Raw genomic sequence first — 19,395 nt, 5'->3', positions numbered from 1 at the left:
CCATATGGTGGACACAAGGGCATGTTATGTAGTTTCCAAGCTGGGAGAATCAGCCAGTCCAACGGAACATCATAATTTGTGGTCATCTGAAGGTGGCACCTGGTGGCAGTCATTACTAATATGTTATAGTTAATTGATTAATACAATTAGGGACTTTTTTGGCTGGAGTAGGTAGTCTAGCATGGGCCAGTAAAATGGATAGATGAAAAACTTTTTCGCTCTGTCCAGATCTATAAAAATATCTCCATGGTTAAAAACCCTGCATGCTTTTATTCAGAGCTGAATTATGTTTAGTCAGAGCTCTATTCATGGGTTTCATCAGGTTCCTTTCCACGGGTGTATACATGCAAGCACCTATATGAATGGAGACTGCATGATCCTTGATTAACACACCTTTGGAAAGGGACCTGATGAAACGCATGAATATAGAGCTTTGCCTTCACTGATGATTTACTGCCCCCTACTGCACAAGACCAGTAATGATATACATTATTAAAAAAAAAACATTTTATCAGAAAAAAGTTTGTTGACCTTAGTCACTTAGATTTAGATCATGCACCCATTGTCCATGAACAAACAAAAGTGAATGAAGAACAACCATGATTTTCAATGTCCATTAACATTTTGAATGTGCCTCCATGATGAGCCAGTGGCACCGTACCAATCATCAGCTCACCTGGTATTTGAGTTGAGATGAATTCCTCTCAAAGGCCAAATACATCTCTTCAATGGGGCCTCCCTATTGCACAGCTTCCTGTTTGCTGTAGATTTAAGAAATGCAAAGAATGCACTTCTCTAAAATGTCTGCTCCAGTGAAGAATGAGCAGAATAGAATCGAGAGATTTTGATATGTGACTCAATGTGCTGAGAGAGTGTCAAACTTCTACTGACATCACATTTTTTGATAAACAGGGAATTGGTTCTTGAATATTTTGAAACTTAATGCTATCTAGTGAACCAGACTGCATTTCCACCAGTAACATGATTGATCAACAGAGGATGTTGCGTACATAACTGAGCTGTAGAATGACACGCAAACAGGAAAAAAACAACTGTTTTTGGTGCCAGCTCTGAACCAACATTTCAGTTTCCGAACCAACCTTTTTTTGAGTCAAAATTCTCCTTACAGTTCAATATGGAGTGTGAACCAGAATGAAAAAGTCCTGGAGAAAAGTAATAAACTTTAAATCTGATGTTCATGATACTGACCTGCAAATGTCAAAACATGTCGAGATAATGTAGTTAATTGTATCCAGAAGTATGCATTTTTATCAGAACTGTTCCCTGCGTGATACGAGAAAAAAGATAAACAAATGGGATTCAGTTGTTTAATTTAAATGCTATTCTTTATTTTAAAAAACTCTCAAGTGGGGGTCCGTGTAACGCTTTGCAGTGCATTGTTCTATTTGCAGAATTCACTTGAAAAAAATAAATAAAAAATGGTTCAAAACTTACATTATCCATTTGTCAGACTACTCAGCAAATGGACAATTGATGATATTTTTAACTTTCAAGTGTGGTTTTTGAAACGGTAAATAATGAATTTGAAACAAAACTAAAATTGAGTTCATTTTCCAATTTTTCATTTCTGCATCGTGGTTGGACTGAACGAAACGGATGTACGGGTGGCGTGGACCCCTCTTGCCAGTTGTAGAGATAGGCTATAAATGATACAGATAGAGTAACAGATAGAGTAATCAAGTCAAATTCATGCGAAGTGAGCTCGTAGGCCTAGACTATATCTACCAGACCGACTGGAGGCGATTGAAGACCGCTCAAATCCTCAATCCCTGCACCCTCGATGGTTAGACTTCACAGACCTTCAGATAGCCTACAGTAGGCCTAACTTGTCACTTGCACTTGTTACAATCTCTGCTGTTGGTGCTGGTGTGTGAGTGGGGGGGGGGGGGGGGGGAGGGGGGGGAGGTGGACGACTCTCCTCGGTAACCCCCAGCATTCATGGTTCAGTCCAACACAAAGTTAGAATATTAAGTCATTGTTTGACTTTCAAACTTCTGAGGAGAGAATACCAAGTGTACTCAATGCAAAAAATAAAACATGCAACAATCATCAATTTACCGAGTAGTCTGAAAAATGGATAATGGAAATGTTAAGACATTTGTCCATTATTTTCATGTGAAATCTGCAAATAGAACAAAGCACTGCAAAGCGTTACACGGACCAAGTGGGCTATGATATGGAAATAGTCTAATAAAACAACATGTATCACAAACATTAAGCATTACTGTCAGCGATGTATATCATTAAATATGAAGCAACATGTATCAACTTATGTAATATGCAAGCAAATTGAGTGTCTACAACATTCTGCCTTTGTCAATTAAAATACTACAGTGTTACTTTAGATGTCATTAATGAAGTGCTCCGAGGATCTCTGTGACCTCATTTTGCAATTTATTGTTTGTTTGTATTACTATAATGTGATGAACTGCAGGTTCAAACACTAACACAAACCATATTTTGTGCACAAATGCACATGAAAACACAGAGCAGCAAGAGATAAAAGTCGACAGAGATGACGCGCAACAATTGTTAAAGTGATAATAATCAGGATCATACCAGTTAATTCATTGTTCTATTTGGTAGATGCAAGCCAAATAGACTTAAGTGAGATGCGTTAAACGTGGTACATGAAAAATAGTGTAAAGTACGATGAAATGTGCAAAAGTGAATGGGCCTAGCCAATACATTTAACCTGTGGGAAAATGTTGTCAATTATCCCCCAACCCCCATTAATTCATAGTGACATAAGAGACATGAGCGGATCATGATGGAAATTTCCCTCTGTGCACCCCATGTCATTTAAAGACTTACTGCAGGACGACAGATGGAATATAAGCTTTATTGCCAACACACAAAATCCACACCCAGTAGCATGGCCTACAACTTTGAAATCCCAAGGATAGCCTATGTGTCCCAATCCAATAAAAAGAGAAAATGCAGATATCACAGATACAAAAGAAAGGCTAGTGGTTACAGACAATTTAAATGTGCTATGTGGGGCAAGTCTAAAATGTGTAATAAGGGAGAAGTCTCTGTTAAAAGGCATGTCACATTCTCAGGTCAGTAACAGCAGGGTTAAATGTAGCCTTGGCCAGGCTACATCCCATTTTCAGTAGCCAATTTTACCACTTACAAGTTTGTTGTTGCTATGTTAGGCCTCAGTGAAACACTGTGTCTATGAAGAAATTACTAATGCAGGTAAAGATGCATGTTTTAACGAGTTTCAGCGTTTCAGAAATGAACTAGGCAACAATGTGTCAAGGCATAGGCCTAGTTGTAGGCTATAATCTACATGGGCCAATCTGAACATTTAAGATAGTCTTCTTAGTTTGAGGACACAGAATAGGCCAGGCCTATAGGTAGCCTACGTCTTGCTCAGGTGTTGACTAGGCTGATTTTGCTATTTGAAAGTTGTACCGTGGGTGATTTAGATAAGAAGCTCTCTCTTCACGTCTTTTGTACAGTAAACCATCTTACACTGTCTCGAGAAGGCCACAACGGAAAATAGCCTAACGTTTCATGTGGTGGTGGGGCAGGGTGTTGGTTTTTTGTATAAGGGTTGGGATTTCGGGTTAAATATTCAAAATGGCGGACGGAGGAGCAGCGAGTCAAGATGAGAGTTCAGGACCAGGTAATCATTACAGCATTTTACATATTCATATTCATATTCAAACACTCTTTCTCTCAACCCAGATAAGCATGGAGGATGAATGTAAACAAAAATATTTTATGTAATGTCTATGCACTGTAGGGTTTGAATTAACCATTGCAAGCGGATAATTCACTGTGGAGAAACTGGCAAGGCACTGCGACGGCAAATTAAATGGGAAAACTGCCTCTTTGTGTGATTAGAGGGCTAAGCGCGTTACATATTCATATCGCCGCTGAGCAAATGCGATTTAGCATATTTTATTAGTAATCGGCGAGACAACTTTTGTTTGTTACCTGGCCATATTCAGGTGATGTTGAAAACCAGTGTTGAATCATAACTAGCTAGCTTGCTAGATAAGAGGTGCCTAGCTAGCAGCTTGCTAACGCTAGGCACATCGGCTTTGTGTTTTCGTATTGTGTCATGAACCATTCCCCGATAAGGTTTGCATATTCATTCGCCTCCAATCGGATAGGGTCTTCGCAAACGTTTACCATTAAAATAAAATACAGACAACAACATAAGCCGTATAGGATTTAGCTCAGTCTGAAGATTGAGTGCAGCGTGATTTTTATGCCTATTCTGATCAGCCTTTGTGCTCGTTGCAGGCGTGTAGCCTGTTGTGTTATTCATGTGGGCCTTCTGGACCAGAGAATGCGGTGTTCAGCATATTCTATCAGAATGAATCCATTTAACGCGTCGCATAGCTGAATGCGAATCTCGTGTAGTACCTCCCTGGTTATCTTTTGTTTATAAGAATAAACTCACTTTGTTGCCGTCAGTTGGTAGCACATTTAATTCTCTCCAGAGCCATGTTGCTTCTTAGTTTAATGTAGCTAACGTTAGTCACATTGTTTTACAGTAACGTTAGCGTTAGATTAAGCTAAGTTAGTGCTGCTAGCTTGAGATCACAGGACGATAACGTTAACGTTTTGGTTGCAAACAGACTCTTGAGCGGATAAGTCAGGGACATTTTAAATTATACTGATGTTACCGATGTAATTGATTACTTTAAAACGACTAAGCTGCCTTTAGTACGCCACAACAGTGCAACGAGCTAGCTGTAACATTCAGGTCAGGGATAGACTAACATAAGCTACATTTGGGAAAGCTAGCTAGCTGGAATGTATTTGCCTGTGTATCACTTTGCTTTGATGAGGCTATTTCAGAGCAGCCCCATTTAGAAAAGCGCAACCTTACGACTGTCCCTATGTTTACGTTAACATTTCGTATACGATAGCATTGTTTGCCTGGACAATCTGGAGAATCATGTTGCTACTTGCCTAGCAGTTGTAGCGTTCAAGCTGGCTCTGACCACCCAATGTAAATTGCCTTTTTTACCTAGAACAAAGGGCCGAATAGTAGTAGCCACATTAAACACATTACGTTACAAAGCAGCTGTTATAAAAGTTGTGTGTGCAACAGAACTTTGAACCGATTAAATGTGTGTTAGTAGTCTTAACGTTGTGATTCAGTGTTTGTTTGAGCTGAATGTGGTGAATTTTTCCATCAACAATCGTTGCACCCGTGTTACGGCGGAACTTTTAAAACAGCCGAGTATAACAACAGACAAATCCCTTCAATCATATGCATTGTTTGCCATTCAAAATGATGTAGCAAAAGTTGTTATGAATTCAGGAATATAAGTTGCTAACTCGGTTCCCTCCAGAAATCACTTGTGCTGTTGTGTACCGCAGCTGTGTGTGGGTGGTGTTTGTTTACGACAAGTGAATACATTACATGAACTCATTAGAATGGGTAATTCGGAGAGGTGTTGCTTAAGATGGGACACGCACATCTGCCTGAAATGGCCTATTTAACCATGCTTTGAAATTATTGTCGTTATTTTGGCGTATTATTTTCGCACCTGTATGCGGAATGTTTACTATTGCAGATAACGTTTTTTCAGGACTGATTTTTATATATGGTCTCTCTCTCTCTCTCTCTCTCTCTCTCTCTCTCTCTCTCTCTCTCTCTCTCTCTCTCTCTCTCTCTCTCTCTCTCTCTCTCTCTCTATATATATATATATATATATATATATATATATATATATATATATATATATATATATATTTATTTATTTGCATTAACTTTGAGCAAACAGTAAGTCCACTAGGCCTATTTGTAGGCTATGTGGTTTCAGGCCTTTTCTCCAACAGGGAAATTGGGAATTGTCTGGATAATCGGCACATTATTATGTATTTTTTAGTTTGTTTATATCAAGACTTTCTTGTCCCTCGACCGGCATAGTCATTCGAGCCAAACAACCCACTGAATATTCATCAGTGCAAACAGAAAAATCATGCATTATGAATAGTGGTCACACACAAATCACCCAATGTAAAGGTAAAAGAAAATAGAAAGACATAGGCTGGCATTTCACTACTGTAATTGGAAAGGCTACATCTGGCTCAGTTGTTTTATAGTAGTATTTGGACAGTAGCTGTGACAGATGTTGTACCTCAGTTAGCCTACACATACATTTGAGTATTTAATTCTAGGTTTGATAGGGAAGGCTATTTAATCTTTCATTTAATAGGGTATGCCCCCCCCCCCCCCCCCCCCAAATAATTGAAAAGAAAAAAATACACGAATTAGTAGCTTTTATATTATAGCAAGTTACATTTTACCATGCAAGAAAGCAAGTGCCTTGCTTCTTTCTGTTTTAATGGGTGTGGAAGTTATACTTAATATTCTGTGTTCATCACTGTGGTCCCTCACATCCAAACTCTCTCAAACCACTTAATCTTCTCCTACGCTATTCAGTCACCCTTTTCAATAAAACACTGTTAATGAGTTCCCCTGTTTAAAATTCACGCAAGTAAAATATTTGCATAATACATTGTTACATGTTTAGGCTTATGAAACCGTAGCAGCGGCAAAAATGGAAATGCGCTCCACTTCACTCCTCTTCACTCCCTCTTTCCTTCCCTTCTTCTAGCTAAGGTGTCAGGCATTTCTTATCTGACTTAACCCAGTGTCCAGTTCTGTACGGTAGCACAGTCTTCCATCTCTCACTTGTTGTGGGGCTTTCTCCTTGAAACACGTTGTTTTATATACATATGGTTATCAGGCTGATAGCAGTCTTGTATGTTTTTAAAATGGCTTGTGTTCAAAAATCAGTTGGAGTGGAAACAAACTGTTTGGGCAAACGGCTCCTGACAGCAGTACGCCTAATAATTGTAAACATATCCAATCTGTTCTTTTTTGGCTCCTGTTGAGGAGGTAACGTTGGCCCAATTTTGGAATGAAATCTGTGTGCTGTTTTGACCAGACGGCAGCCTTCTGGCCACCTGGCTGTCAGTTGGTTAGAGCGACTTCAGTTGTTTTTAACATATTTATGTAAGCCAACAAGGTTGGTGAGCTCTGCAAAAAACACCCCGCAGCAGTGAAGACCAGTTTGGCATTGTTTGAATGTTAGGAGCTGAAACATTCCCCGCAGTCACTCTGGAGTTGGCTCAGGGGGGGCAAAGCTAACTTCAGAGCAAGTTAACTTTGCATTTGCTTTTGACACTTTGTCTGGTTTTCAGCTGACTGCCAAAGCTCAGTTTGCAAAGGCTGAATTAATTTCAGTGAGCGGAAAAAAAAGTTAATGGAATCTAAAGTTAATCTAAATATGCTAATCTTGCCACAGTCACACACTGTGTGTGAGTGTGTGTGTGTCAGAGCTGCCTGGTTTTGATCACTGGAGTGCTTGAGCGGTAGGGGGTCCTGTCATTATAATTCTCTCAGTGTGGATTAATGACAAGTTATTTATTAACGATGAAAAGTGAGTTGCCCTCCCCCCATTTTCCTTACTTTCACAGTGCAGTTGTAAGGCTTTTTGGTACATTTAGGGGAGCGAAATCTGCTGCCTGAAACGAGAGTGTTTACCAGTTTGGCCTAAGACTCCTGTGAGCTTTCTATCTGTGCAGTGCATGATGGGAATGTCTCTGCTTACCTGTGCTTCTAATTATAATGCCTTCACTCTTTCAGTAATTGGGCCCGTGCCACCTCCCCCACTTGCCCACTCTCTCTCTCCCTCCCCAGCTCGTTCCCTGCTCTCTTCCTTTTCCCTCCAAAGCCATCCAATTAATATGCTAATGAGCTGATAAATATTTATGGAGGCTTTAAATTATGCAGAAAGCTTTCAGAGCCCTGTGTGAAATGAATTGCTCGCAGGACTTCAAAGTGTTGCGCCGCTAACGAGGCAGGGGGAAATTTGCATACGGCTTTAATCAGCTGAATACTGATTGTGCTTCGTTATGGCTGCTGCCAGCTGCACTCTTTGTTTCTGTTTCAATCCCGAAAAAAAAGAGAGAGAGAGAGAGGGAACTTTTTTCACACTCGAGTTGCCGTGACGATCATGGCACGAAAAGACAGGGAGAGGGAGGCAGAGGAGAGAGGAGAAAAACGGTAGCGATTGAGAGAACAGCGTCGCAGTCATTAGCCCTACTGTACCACTTTAGCGTGCGCAGAAGACCCTACTGTGGACATCTTGCTGTTCGGTTTGTTTGGGACGATCGTGTTTGCATCCCGGACTGTGTCCGCATACCACTGAGGCCCATTCGCTTGTCGGAGCTTTTCCCACCCCTTATCTTGAGTTTGAGATCTGCTGGAAGAGACTTGCGCTGCCACTTGCCATCTTTGAAAGCCATGCTGGAAAGTGCAGGTGCAGCTTTGGCGGGTGAGTTGTAAAAAAGGGTGTGGGTGTGCTTAGGCATTTAAATCTACGCAGGCTCTGCCCTCCAGAGATTCAGCCTCGGCTTGTCTATTCAAGTTTGCATACAGTGATTTCCCTGTTTTTTTTCCTTTCCTTATTTTGTTTTCTTTTTCTCTCTGTGCGTGAATAGTCTGCCTGTGTTTCTTGAAATGGTCAGTTTGATTGAATTGCCAGTGTCCAGTTTGTTCTACACGCCTTGGTGAGGTTGCTGGTGCATGAGATGGTATTGCTGCCGATTGTGACAGTTTGAATAGAAGAATGTCTGTGATCCAAATCAGTCATTGGAGTGAAGTGGTCCATGCAGCAGGGGAGTGAGCGCTAACATGGGCCAGATTAGAGCAGTCCGGAGGCTCCGTTTCGGGGTGTGGGGACGTGCCACACGTGGGTGGGCTGGGTCGGCTCAATGGCTGCTATACGCATGGAAATGAACTGGGGTTTCATTTTTTATTTTATTTATTTATTTTTTTTATTCTTTTTGGTGCGCACTCGGCTGAAGTGTATGCCCTGTCTCCTTCATTTCAGATTCTAAAATGAGTAATCCGTCTGAATCGAGTAAATGTGCAATGGAGAGTGGCGACGGAAACACAGGTGAGTTCACCTGCCGTGCCCCACCTCATCACCACTACCACTCCAGCTCGCTGCCACACCTCTGAATTTCACCTGCCCCAGGGCTTTTTTGTTTGCCTTTCTTTTTTCTTTTTTTTTTTTATGTGTTGCGTTGTGTGTCCAGTAATCGGGGTTTGCACATCTTCAAAATCGACTTTTATTCCTTTGTTAACGGACAATGGAAATCTTTTTTTTCCAAAAAATCCTTATTACATTTGGAACGTTTCATGTAATGAACGAGATAATCATTTCTCCAAAAAGCTGTGTGTCTTGTGTCTGTCTATCCGTGTGTGTTTGTGTGTTTATGAGGGCATGCAAGAGTGAGAATGTTTTCAGTGGATGAGGGGTTTGTATTTGCAGGTTAATGTTAATGTGGGGGTCTGAGTGAGTGGATCTTAACCCCTCTTCTCTCTCTCCCTCTCCAGGTGCCCAAACAAATGGACTGGACTTTCAGAGACAGACAGTGCAGACAACAAACGCAATCACCAACGCACACGCACAAGCTCTGCTCCAACAGGTAGAGCGCACATACACACATGCAAAAATCATGCTCTGACATGTAATATGTTCGCACACAAAAAAAACCTGTGCCAACAAGAAATGTTTGCTCACTTACACTAAAAGCCCTTCTTTGGCAGGTAGTACACACACAGACCCACACACAAAAGCTTTGTTCAAACGCCTGTAGGAATGTGCAGATGTCTCCAGGGGTCATTGTTCTTCCCTGACATGACGCGTCCTGTCCACACAGCTCAACAACTGCCATGTTATTATCATACCTCTACAAGGCTCCCAGCTGCCTGCTGTGCCTATGGACGAGTGTGTGTCTGTCTGTGCACACATGCATATTATTGGTTTTCTATGGACATGTGTATTAGAAAAGAAGCCTCGGTTGTAAGTATGTAGGGATGCGTGCATCTGAGCGTGTCTGTGTGGGTGACTGCACACGCGTGCATATGTATTTTCCTATTTCATATTTATGACCATGCAGCCTATATTTAAGAAGCAAAAGACTCTTTGTTTGCCAGTCTATAGGGGATGTGTGAGTGTGTGTTTGCTTGGACTGGTCTGAAGGGGATGGGAGCTGTTCAGACAGTTAGACTGAGCGGAATCAGGCTGAGTTCTGCCAGAGAGAGAGAGAGAGCTGTAGTGGTGCCTGCCATCACCCAGCAACAAGGGAAATTAATCAGCCCTGTATGCTAATTAGCTGCTCCGCAGTTGCTCGGAAACAGATGGTGGAGAATATGCAAATCTATGCAGAATTATTACATGCACAGCATTACCGCCTTTTTTCCCTTTCGTTTTTTCCCTCCTTTAATTAACATAGCCTGCCTCCCCTTTTCCTCCTTCAAGTCTCAGTTGGCTGCGTGATGTTCCTAACCAGCACCATCCTCTTCAAACACTCTTTATGTAAGGCCCCACATTTCACTGTGTCGATGAATATGGGCGAGGCAGTATTTCGAGTGTCTTCCTCAAATATTTCCTGCCTGAAGTGAACGGAAATGTGGAGCCCTGCGTAGCAGTGTATGGCAACCTAATTAACCCTCAGTCCGAGTCTTAATCCGAACAAGATTTTCTTCCCCATCAAAAGCAGTCAGTGTGCACAAGCCCCAGTGATGTGAGTCGGGTCAAAGAGGACTCGCTAAATCCCCTCAAAGCGTCGCGCCTCAGTGTCACAGGGCAGCGAGTAGCATTCCACCCCCCGCAACCCCCCAGTCCCCACCCCACCGTGCTCCAGGGTGATCAGTTGTACATCCAGAAGAATTTATGCAAACGGAGCAGCTTTTCTAGTCAAAATGAGAGAACTTGTAGAGCATCAGAAGGGCGCTATGGTTGGCTGCGTTTCATTTGCATTGAGCAGAATGCCAGGAAGTGAGACTACATGACCAAAGTCAGGAAACCACTTTTCTCAAATTACATTTTTGTTTCAACGTTCAAATACCGGTAAATAAAATGTTTGTGTATATATAGAAATAAAGCTTTCCGGTGATTTTATGGGAGCTTTGTAATGGGTGGGTTACAGCCCTCTACATACTGTCTATGTAGTTGCCATCTTAATCTAAAAGACAAACAGGATGGTTGAACGCACAGTGATCATAGAGTAAGAGAGGGCTCTTTTTCATGGTCATTTAGAATTTAGAACTCCTGACCCTGACTAGATCTCACCCCACTGAGATTGACCGCTTGACCCTTTGCTCTGCCCTGTGACAAGCGACCTTTGACCTCTGCGCTGTGTTCCACTCCTAGTGTAAGACGGAGGAGGTTGACGAGCCAGTGGCCTCAAGCCAGACGGGGCCGCTGCCTCAAACCCAGCTCATGCTGGCCGGGGGACAGATCGCTGGAGTAAGTGGCATGCTGTCCCATGCTGTCTGCTCATGGGTCAGGAAGGAAGTGTGTGTGTGTGTGTGTGTGTGTGGGGGGGGACATGTATGGCATCACTGCATTGGCATCACCCAGGGCTGATGGTCAAGGTCCTTCAGGAGATCTTCCAACCTGTTTCACTTGGTGGTGGGAATTGGTATGGGTGAGTCACCCAACATTTAGACTAGGCTCCACGTGGAGGAATGGAGATCTCTGGGGAAACTCCCCTCAACAACTGCAGTGCTTGGGGGATCTCCTGCGTTCAACTGCTCCCAGCTCAGCAGTTTAGTGGGACACATTAAAGCCTTACCTCATTCTCGCGGTCTTGCGGCTCTCAAAGGCCCACTTTTGTGACGTATTAGAAGGTCGGACAATACGACTTATTTTCTTCCTCACTCTTCCAGCGTCCACTCACATCTCTGTTGTCCACCCTTCCAGTACTTCACAAAAAGTGGACCTTCGAGGTGGAGTAATGGGATTAGCCCCTAGCTGTGACCATGACTTCTATGTGTGTTGCTCTTCAATTCACTGACCGCTGGGACTTGAAAAGGGCCACTCATCCAAGCCACTCCACCAGGTGCTTTCCCTGGGGGCGCCTGCAGGATTAGCAGCCTTCACACTTAGTTGCTCCCCGGAAGGCTGCTTAACATGTGTTAATAGCCTAATATAAATGACCAAATATTAGCATTAAGTTGGCTTAATGGGGTTCATCTGGTTACAGTAAACACGCCCCGGCCTCTTGCGTGTGGTGTGTACGGTTCAGCGCAGGCAAAGCCGGCTCACGTGGCGGTGCCGCCGGCCTTGTTGGGTTACGGCTGGAGACGGGGCAAGAGGATGAGCGAGGAGAGAGGCCTGCTTTTGTCTCCATCTGTCACCAGAGTGCCATGTGCTCGGCGTGCCCCTGCCAGTCATGCGTTCAGCCAGCGCGCGGCCTATATAAGGCCGGAGTGTGCCTCTGGGCCGCTGCAGCAGCAGCAGCAGCCTCCCCGCTGTCACCGGTCACCAGTCGCTCTGTCTGTCACTAGTGCATGATGGTGTTTTTGTGTGTGTCTGACCAAAGTGATCACTGTACTACTGCGGAGGCGGTGCCACCCATCACATGCACGCTTAGTGTATCAGCACATGGGGATCTCACACGCGTGTCATCCACACATTGGACATGACGTTCACCTGGTGTATTGTGTTTTTTCAGTTATTGTCTGCTTTGTACATCAGTAGATGAGCCATCTGTGTAAAATGAATGTGTATTTGCCCATAATATATCTCTGTCTCTCTCTCTCTCTGTCTCTCTCTCTCTCTGTCTCTCTCTCTCTCCCTCTCCTCCTCTTTCTCTTTTTCTCTGTCCCCCCAGTTGACCCTGACTCCGGCGCAGCAGCAGATATTGCTGCAGCAGGCCCAGGCTCAGTTGCTGGCGGCGGCCGTGCAGCACTCAGCCAGCCAGCAGAGCAGCACCAGCGGGGCCAACATCTCTGCCTCCGCAGCCACACCCATCACCCAGATCCCCCTGTCCCAGCCCATCCAGATCACGCCTGTAAGAGAGACACGCTGCCCCCCCCCCCCCCTCCCTTTTTTTTAAACCCTTCCTCCCATCATTGGGTTTTTTTTTGGGGGGGGGGGGGGGGTGGTTAGATATTGTGGGTTTAGTCAGGGGTGAAATCATGTTTAGGGGCAAATAGTGGCTGTGCACGGGGCATAATGACTGCAGGTTTTCAGTTACAGTATTAGGTGTCCTTTTATGATTGGGTAGTGGGAGGACTGGCCTGTTCCTGTGTTGTGCTCCCGTTGTGCATTGCTCTGCTCTGGGAAAGGCAAACAAACAAAGAGCACGTGCTGCTGTGGAATTCCCCTGCCCTCCCACTGGCGCTGCACTTGCAACACTCGAGTGCTTTGTGTCCGTATTGATTTGCTTAACTGAACCTGTAAACGAGGAAATGGCATGAATGAGTGAAATCATTCGCTCAGTGGGCTAAAAAAAAAACGCAGCAGCTGCTTTCATTTGCGGTGCCTGAAACTGAGCCTGAAACGCTTCTGCGGCTCTACAGAACAACGCAGGCTAGCCGAGTTCAGAACTTAATGTGTCTGTCTGGCTGGAGATTTTTTATTCTAAATGACCCAGATTGTCTCAGGCATATAATGAGGGTTTATTCATTTAACATGAGATGATTTCATAATGTCAAGGATAATAACGGGGATGTGATAAGTTTAGCTATAATTAGGACGGGGAAGATGAGTAGCCATGCTGTGTAAAGTGACAGAATAAGGCAGCTGCTGTAAAACTTCAAAAAGGCAGATATGGGCATTTCTCATGCTGGGATCCAGAAAGAGTTCCAATGTTGAACAGTAATTAAAGTTGATATCTTCGTCTCCTCTGAAATGTGCTTGTAATATATAACCGTTAGTCTTGACACTTCTTTTTCTTTAGAAACTTCATTCCTTTGAACTCTCTGAGTTGTGTTCCGATGCTAATGTTTGCGTATGTGTGTGTTTGTGTGTGTTGGGATGGGATATGCAGCAGCTGCAGCAGCTGCAGCAGCAGAACCCCAACCTGCAGCAGTTTGTGCTGGTGCAGCCGGGCCTGCCCATCGCCACCCAGCTGCAGCCGGCGCAGTTCATCATCTCCCAGACGCCGCAGGGCCAGCAAAGTATGCACCGCAGCACGCACCCAATCACGCTACACTACACTGCCGCACTCCGCCACGCATCCAATCACAGCACTCTACTCCGCCACACACCCAATCACACAACTCTACACCGCAGAGTTTAAAATGCACAGAAACACGCATACATCTGACTTCTATGTGAAAGATCTGCACAAGCATTACAAACTCAAATGAAGCACACTTTAAAGACGCTGCTCCACTCAGAAGCCCAAGTGTGCATACTTCTATGTTACTCACTTGTGTTTTCTGTTATTGGGTTCTTTATAAGCTCCCTTCTTCCCCAATCATCAATTAGGTCTCCTGCAGGCCTCCAACCTACTAACACAACTACCTCAAAGCCAAGCCAACCTCCTGCAGACCCAACCCAGCATCACCCTCGCCACCCAGGTAAGGACACTACAAACCCCACAATCCTCTTCTCTCCGTTTCTCAAATTGTCCTTAGCTTGATTGGAATACCTTAGTCTAGTGCTTTTTCATGGCTTGTAAAATGTTTTGCTTGCGTTCTTCTCATCCTGCTGTGGTGTTGTGTTCTAGCCCGCCACCCCGACTCGCACGATAGCAGCTACCCCCATCCAGCCCCTGCCCCTCACCCAGAGTACACCAAAGCGCATGGACACACCCAGTCTGGAGGAGCCCAGTGACCTGGAGGAGCTTGAGCAGTTTGCCAAGACCTTCAAGCAGAGGAGAATCAAACTGGGCTTCACTCAGGTACACACACACACACACACACTCTGAAATACAGTGCATTCCCACCCCCCTCGTTGTCTACTCATTAATATAACATGTGTTGTGTGTATCTGCGTGTTTTCAGGGGGACGTTGGCCTTGCCATGGGAAAGCTTTATGGCAATGACTTCAGCCAAACCACCATCTCTCGATTTGAGGCCTTGAACCTGAGCTTTAAAAACATGTGCAAGTTGAAGCCTCTGCTGGAGAAGTGGCTCAACGATGCAGGTATGTCTCTCCTCTGGCTATGCTTCACACGAGAGAACAAACAGACCAGGATATTAGATGGAAGAACCATCTGTGTAGCGTGTGTGTGTGTATGTGTGTGTGTGTGTGTGTGTGTGTGTGTGTGTGTCTCCCCGTGACTGCAGGTGCATCTTTAGATTTGACAGATGTTTGTCAGATGTGAGAATATGTTGCATGAGTGTCAATATTTGTGTGCATGATGAGTTTCCTGTGGCTCTACTTTAATCCGCTTGGTTCAACAATATCAACCTACTGTGCTTCAAGCATCTTCCATACTGCCTCTTTTTACAGATAATAAATAAGCCTATGGGTGCCTCTCATTCGTCTTTTTATATATCCTCCCTTCCATCCTCGGTCCTCTTTCCTACTAATCTAGATAAAGAATGATGGGCCAGCAACAATGGGATGGTATATCTAGTGCTAGTTATAGATCAGTGGGAACAAGCCTGGAGGATCAAAGAGCGAGGTTGAGAATGGGCCTATATGTCTGTTCAGAGTAGAAGTAAGCATGTTCCCCCATCATGGCTGTTGCTGTGCTGTGGTCGAACCATGATCCTTACCTCCATCCCTGTGCCCTTGTCTGCGTGCTGTGTGTGCAGAGAACCTGACGTCTGACCAGGCCCTGTCCAGCCCCAGCTCCCTGGGCTCCCCAGGCCTGGGCATGGAGGGGCTGAACCGCCGGCGCAAGAAGAGGACCAGTATCGAGACCAACATCCGCGTGGCCTTAGAGAAGAGCTTTCTAGAGGTGAGCGATCAAGGACCTCCAGAGCCTCCACTTTGAGCGGGCATAAGATTTGTAGGGTACTGTTTGTAACTGGGGGCACTTGTTCATTTAGCAAAATATCCGTTTTAAAGTTGAAGAGGTGTAAGGATCTGCATGAGGGAAATACAGCAATTACTGAGAGTAGTTTTAGAGAGCTAATCTTAAATTAGGGCTTGAGGGGTTGACATTGATTTAGTAGCATTAGGCATATGGCATAAGAGTGTGTTGGCTGTATTCTATGGTTCTTGATTCTAGGACGTTACTGCATTTTAATGCTTTTCACTTGGTTATTAATGTATTTTATGTTTGGAAGAATGTGGACTGAATCACTGAAATATATATATATTCAGTAAAACTGTTCAACATCCATTCTGCCAGAGAAGCTATCAGAGCAAACCATTGTTTTTTTGTCAGTCAGAGGAACATGAGAATATATTTTCGGAGCTGTGTGCCTCATGGACCGTTGGCTCCTTCATGGACTACAGTGCAGCTTTCCCATTCTCAGTGCTCCCCGTACTGAAAGGGCGTTTGTGCCCGACGCGTTTTGTCCTCTTCAAGCAGAACCAAAAACCTACCTCTGAGGAGATCACCATGATCGCCGACCAGCTCAACATGGAGAAGGAGGTGATCCGCGTGTGGTTCTGCAACCGCCGGCAGAAGGAGAAGAGGATCAACCCCCCCAGCAGCGGCAGCAGCGGCACCACCCCCATCAAAGCAATCTTCTCCCCCTCCAATCCCCTGGTACGGCCGCCTCCACCGTACTTTTCTAATGGAAAAATGTACTTCACTATTAATGTGTAATGATATAAATATATGGAAAAAAGCTACGGGCAGGGAATTACAGCTTGGAGTGGGTGGGATTGCTCATTATTTTATATTGATGTTTATGAACACGTTTATGCTGATGGTCAGTAGAAAGAGCAAAGGATTATTTGAAATGAATGAAGGCTTTGTTGTTGTTCGACGTACAATCGCATAGCTGTAACTGCTCATTAGTGTAAGGTGTGAAGGCCTGTGATCTGTCCTGTCCTGATTGTGTGTGTGCATGTTTGCCTTGTGCGTTTCAGGTGTCCAGCACGGCGAGCCTTGTGAGCAGTAACACACCGACCACACTGACTGTAAACCCAGCTTTGCCTCTCACCAGCACGAGTGTCTCTGGCCTCACCTTCACTGGTAAGATGCCATTCAACTTCACTGGTAAGAAGCCAATCGCACACTGCCTCAAGTTTGCTTAGAAGACTTATGTCGGCTTAAGTAGAAAACCTAATTTTAGCTAAAATGAGCTTCAGCTCCCTGTATATCCCTTTTTAGTGTGTTTCCATAGACCTACGTTGTTAACTGTTTCCTACACTGATGACGTACTGGTTTTGCTGAATGTAAAAAACGGTCCCCCCTTTCGTTAGGCACAACCATCACTGCGGCCCCTACCAACACAGCCTCTGTCATCTCTGCTACACCAACCCTGGTCACTACAGCAGCCGCTGCCAGCTCGCCATCACTAAGCCCGTCCCCGACCGGGGCATCACTGCAGACGTCTGTCGGAGACTCGGGCGGCGGGCCGCATGAGGGTTCTGGCGGGAGCGTGGTGTCCCACGTCCCGACCCCGGCCTGCACGCTGGCGTCGGCTCTGAGCTCGGGCCAGGTGATGGTGGCGGCGCCAGGGCTCTCGGCCGCTCTGCAGGGCGCGCAACTCCCCACCAGCGCCAGTCTCGCCGCCATGGCCGCCGCCGCAGGCCTCAACCCCGGGCTCATGGCCTCCTCACAGTTCACTCCTGGGTAGGCGTGTGTGTGTGTGTGAACTGTTGCCTAAATTCTGCAAAATGTAATTGTTCATGTATTTTGCTAATATTTGGTTAATTCAACTGATTTATTATTGAGATGTTTCTGTATGTATATGTTTTTGTGGAGGTATGTAGTTTGTGGCTTTTTCCAAGCATGCCAAGACTTTTTAACATGCTTGTTAAATGCAAAATGCAAAAATGTAGAGTTGTGTTTTTGCCAGTGTTTAAGCTTAAAAAAACAAACTATTTTTTACGTCTGTGTTCAATGGTGCCTCTAACACATGTTGTTGTCTCATATCATTCATTCTTGTGTTGGTTTTGGTGCGTGTTCTGTGCAGGGGGGCCCTGTTGAGTTTGGCACCAGGTAGTTTGGGCAGCGCCCTGAGTCCTGCACTGATGAGCAACAGCACCTTGGCCACTATCCAAGGTGTGTGGAGCGGCAAGTACAACAACCTTTCAGCATTAACACAAACACTAGCCACACCTACACGTGCCCCATACCCCCTCTGGGAAACCCATCTCCACGGTGGTGTTTAAGCCCTTCACTTTTTACTTTTTGATGAATCGGGTTCTTGTTGTGCTCTCTGAGGGTAACTGCACAGCATCATACCCACTGACTCAAAGAAATTCTGTCTATTTTGGAGACCAATGTTTACTTGCTTTTTGTTTGGTCCTCTCTCCCTACAGCGTTGGCCTCTAGTGGAACTCTGCCGATCACTTCTCTGGATGGCAGTGGGAACCTGCTGTTTGCCAATGCCAGCGCGGGCAGCACGCCCAACCTGGTGACGGCGCCACTCTTCCTCAATCCGCAGAACCTGTCGCTGCTCGCCAGCAATCCTGTCAGCCTGGTATCTGCCGGCGGTGCCAACCTGCAGCTCACAGCCGACGCCCACCAGAGCGTGGTTACCACGGCCGCTATGCCCGCCTCCACCATAAGCACCGCCTCCAAGGCACAGTAAAAAGTCGTGGGGAGTTGACGGAGCCCTTGTGCTCTGCACCTTTCCTCTCCATCACCTTCATCATCATCATCATCATCATCTCTCCTCTTGCTTCCTTCCCTGTCCTCTTCTGCTTCTCTTCTGCATCCTGAGCTGTCTCGAGAGACTCTCATTATTTAATCTCTCTGCTGCCATCCAAAAAAGACACTAAAAAAGAAAGGATTTTTAAGAAGTGTTCTCCTAGCATTAACTCCAGAATGTTGGGTGGGGTGGGGGGGGTTGTTTGCTAATATTTTTTGTTTTTGGGAGGGGTGTGTCCTACGGGTTACTGACATCATGTCTGAGTGGAGAATATCTCTGACTCTGCGGTGCAACCCCACTGGATGCCCTGCAGAAGGTGTTCTTAGATAAACGAAGACCGCCTTTCCCCATCATCACGTCCTTTTCATCTTCCCTGAACTGAATCTATCCTCCACTTCTGTTTCAGAGCTGCTTTGAAGACTCTTCTAACCAAAAAAATGTGGGATCTTAACCTTTTATTTTTCTCTTCCTTTAAACAACTGAACGATCACTTCCTATCCTAGTGTAAGGTCCACTATCATTTCCCAGTGAAAGGTACTATCACTGGCCTTTTACGTCATTCATATCTAATTTTTCTTCTTTGGTTCTCTATCCACAAGTCAGCGTCAAGTTGTACATCACACAATTGTGGTTACAAGGCTTTAAAAGTAATAAGTGGCAGATATGTGGTTTCATCACTTTAAGGAAATGTGCAACTGTCTGTCTGAGAACACTTTATTTTTTTTTTATATATATATAGCCCATGGTGTAAAACCTCTTGCAGGATGAGCAGACTAATAGTACGTAATCCTGCTTAGAGGTCCTCTGCTGTGTCTCATAGCTTTATGTGTGATGAACAGATGAGCTTTGAGACCTCG

General features: G+C 44.9%; 1 protein-coding gene across 6 annotated transcripts; it reads left to right on the top strand.

Annotated features, from left to right (window-relative positions):
* Positions 1–3,609: 3,609 nt before the first annotated feature.
* Positions 3,610–18,707, top strand: pou2f1b (POU class 2 homeobox 1b). 6 transcript variants are annotated; one of them, XM_062533965.1, is made up of 15 exons: positions 3,610–3,655; positions 8,898–8,963; positions 9,407–9,498; positions 11,229–11,324; positions 12,694–12,873; positions 13,855–13,984; positions 14,298–14,389; positions 14,539–14,712; positions 14,816–14,957; positions 15,575–15,720; positions 16,300–16,479; positions 16,806–16,911; positions 17,142–17,514; positions 17,858–17,946; positions 18,207–18,707. In XM_062533965.1, exons 1-15 carry the CDS (start codon positions 3,610–3,612, stop codon positions 18,476–18,478), a joined length of 2,184 nt encoding a protein of 727 aa, XP_062389949.1. In that variant the 3' UTR covers positions 18,479–18,707. The 6 variants fall into 6 exon arrangements, with proteins under 6 accessions (XP_062389949.1, XP_062389953.1, XP_062389948.1 ...); XM_062533969.1 differs by having other exon boundaries at positions 16,297–16,479; positions 16,806–16,935; XM_062533964.1 differs by having other exon boundaries at positions 16,297–16,479; positions 16,806–16,935; positions 17,858–17,958.
* The last annotated feature ends 688 nt before the right edge of the window (positions 18,708–19,395 follow it).

Source organism: Sardina pilchardus, chromosome 4 (assembly GCF_963854185.1).
Source record: "Sardina pilchardus chromosome 4, fSarPil1.1, whole genome shotgun sequence".
NCBI lineage: Eukaryota > Metazoa > Chordata > Actinopteri > Clupeiformes > Clupeidae > Sardina > Sardina pilchardus.
The sequence above is the reverse complement of the archived record's forward strand: the minus strand, read 5'-3'. Positions and strand labels throughout refer to the sequence as shown.

What these genes read in the sequence shown, in the direction of transcription:
- pou2f1b (XM_062533963.1), top strand. Translation starts at nt 3,610, where the DNA reads ATGGCGGACGGAGGAGCAGCGAGTCAAGATGAGAGTTCAGGACCAG. An exon ending in AGATGAGAGTTCAGGACCAG is followed by an intron (nt 3,656 to 8,897) that starts GTAATCATTACA and finishes CCTTCATTTCAG; the next exon opens with ATTCTAAAATGAGTAATCCG. An exon ending in GCATCACCCTCGCCACCCAG is followed by an intron (nt 14,390 to 14,538) that starts GTAAGGACACTA and finishes GTTGTGTTCTAG; the next exon opens with CCCGCCACCCCGACTCGCAC.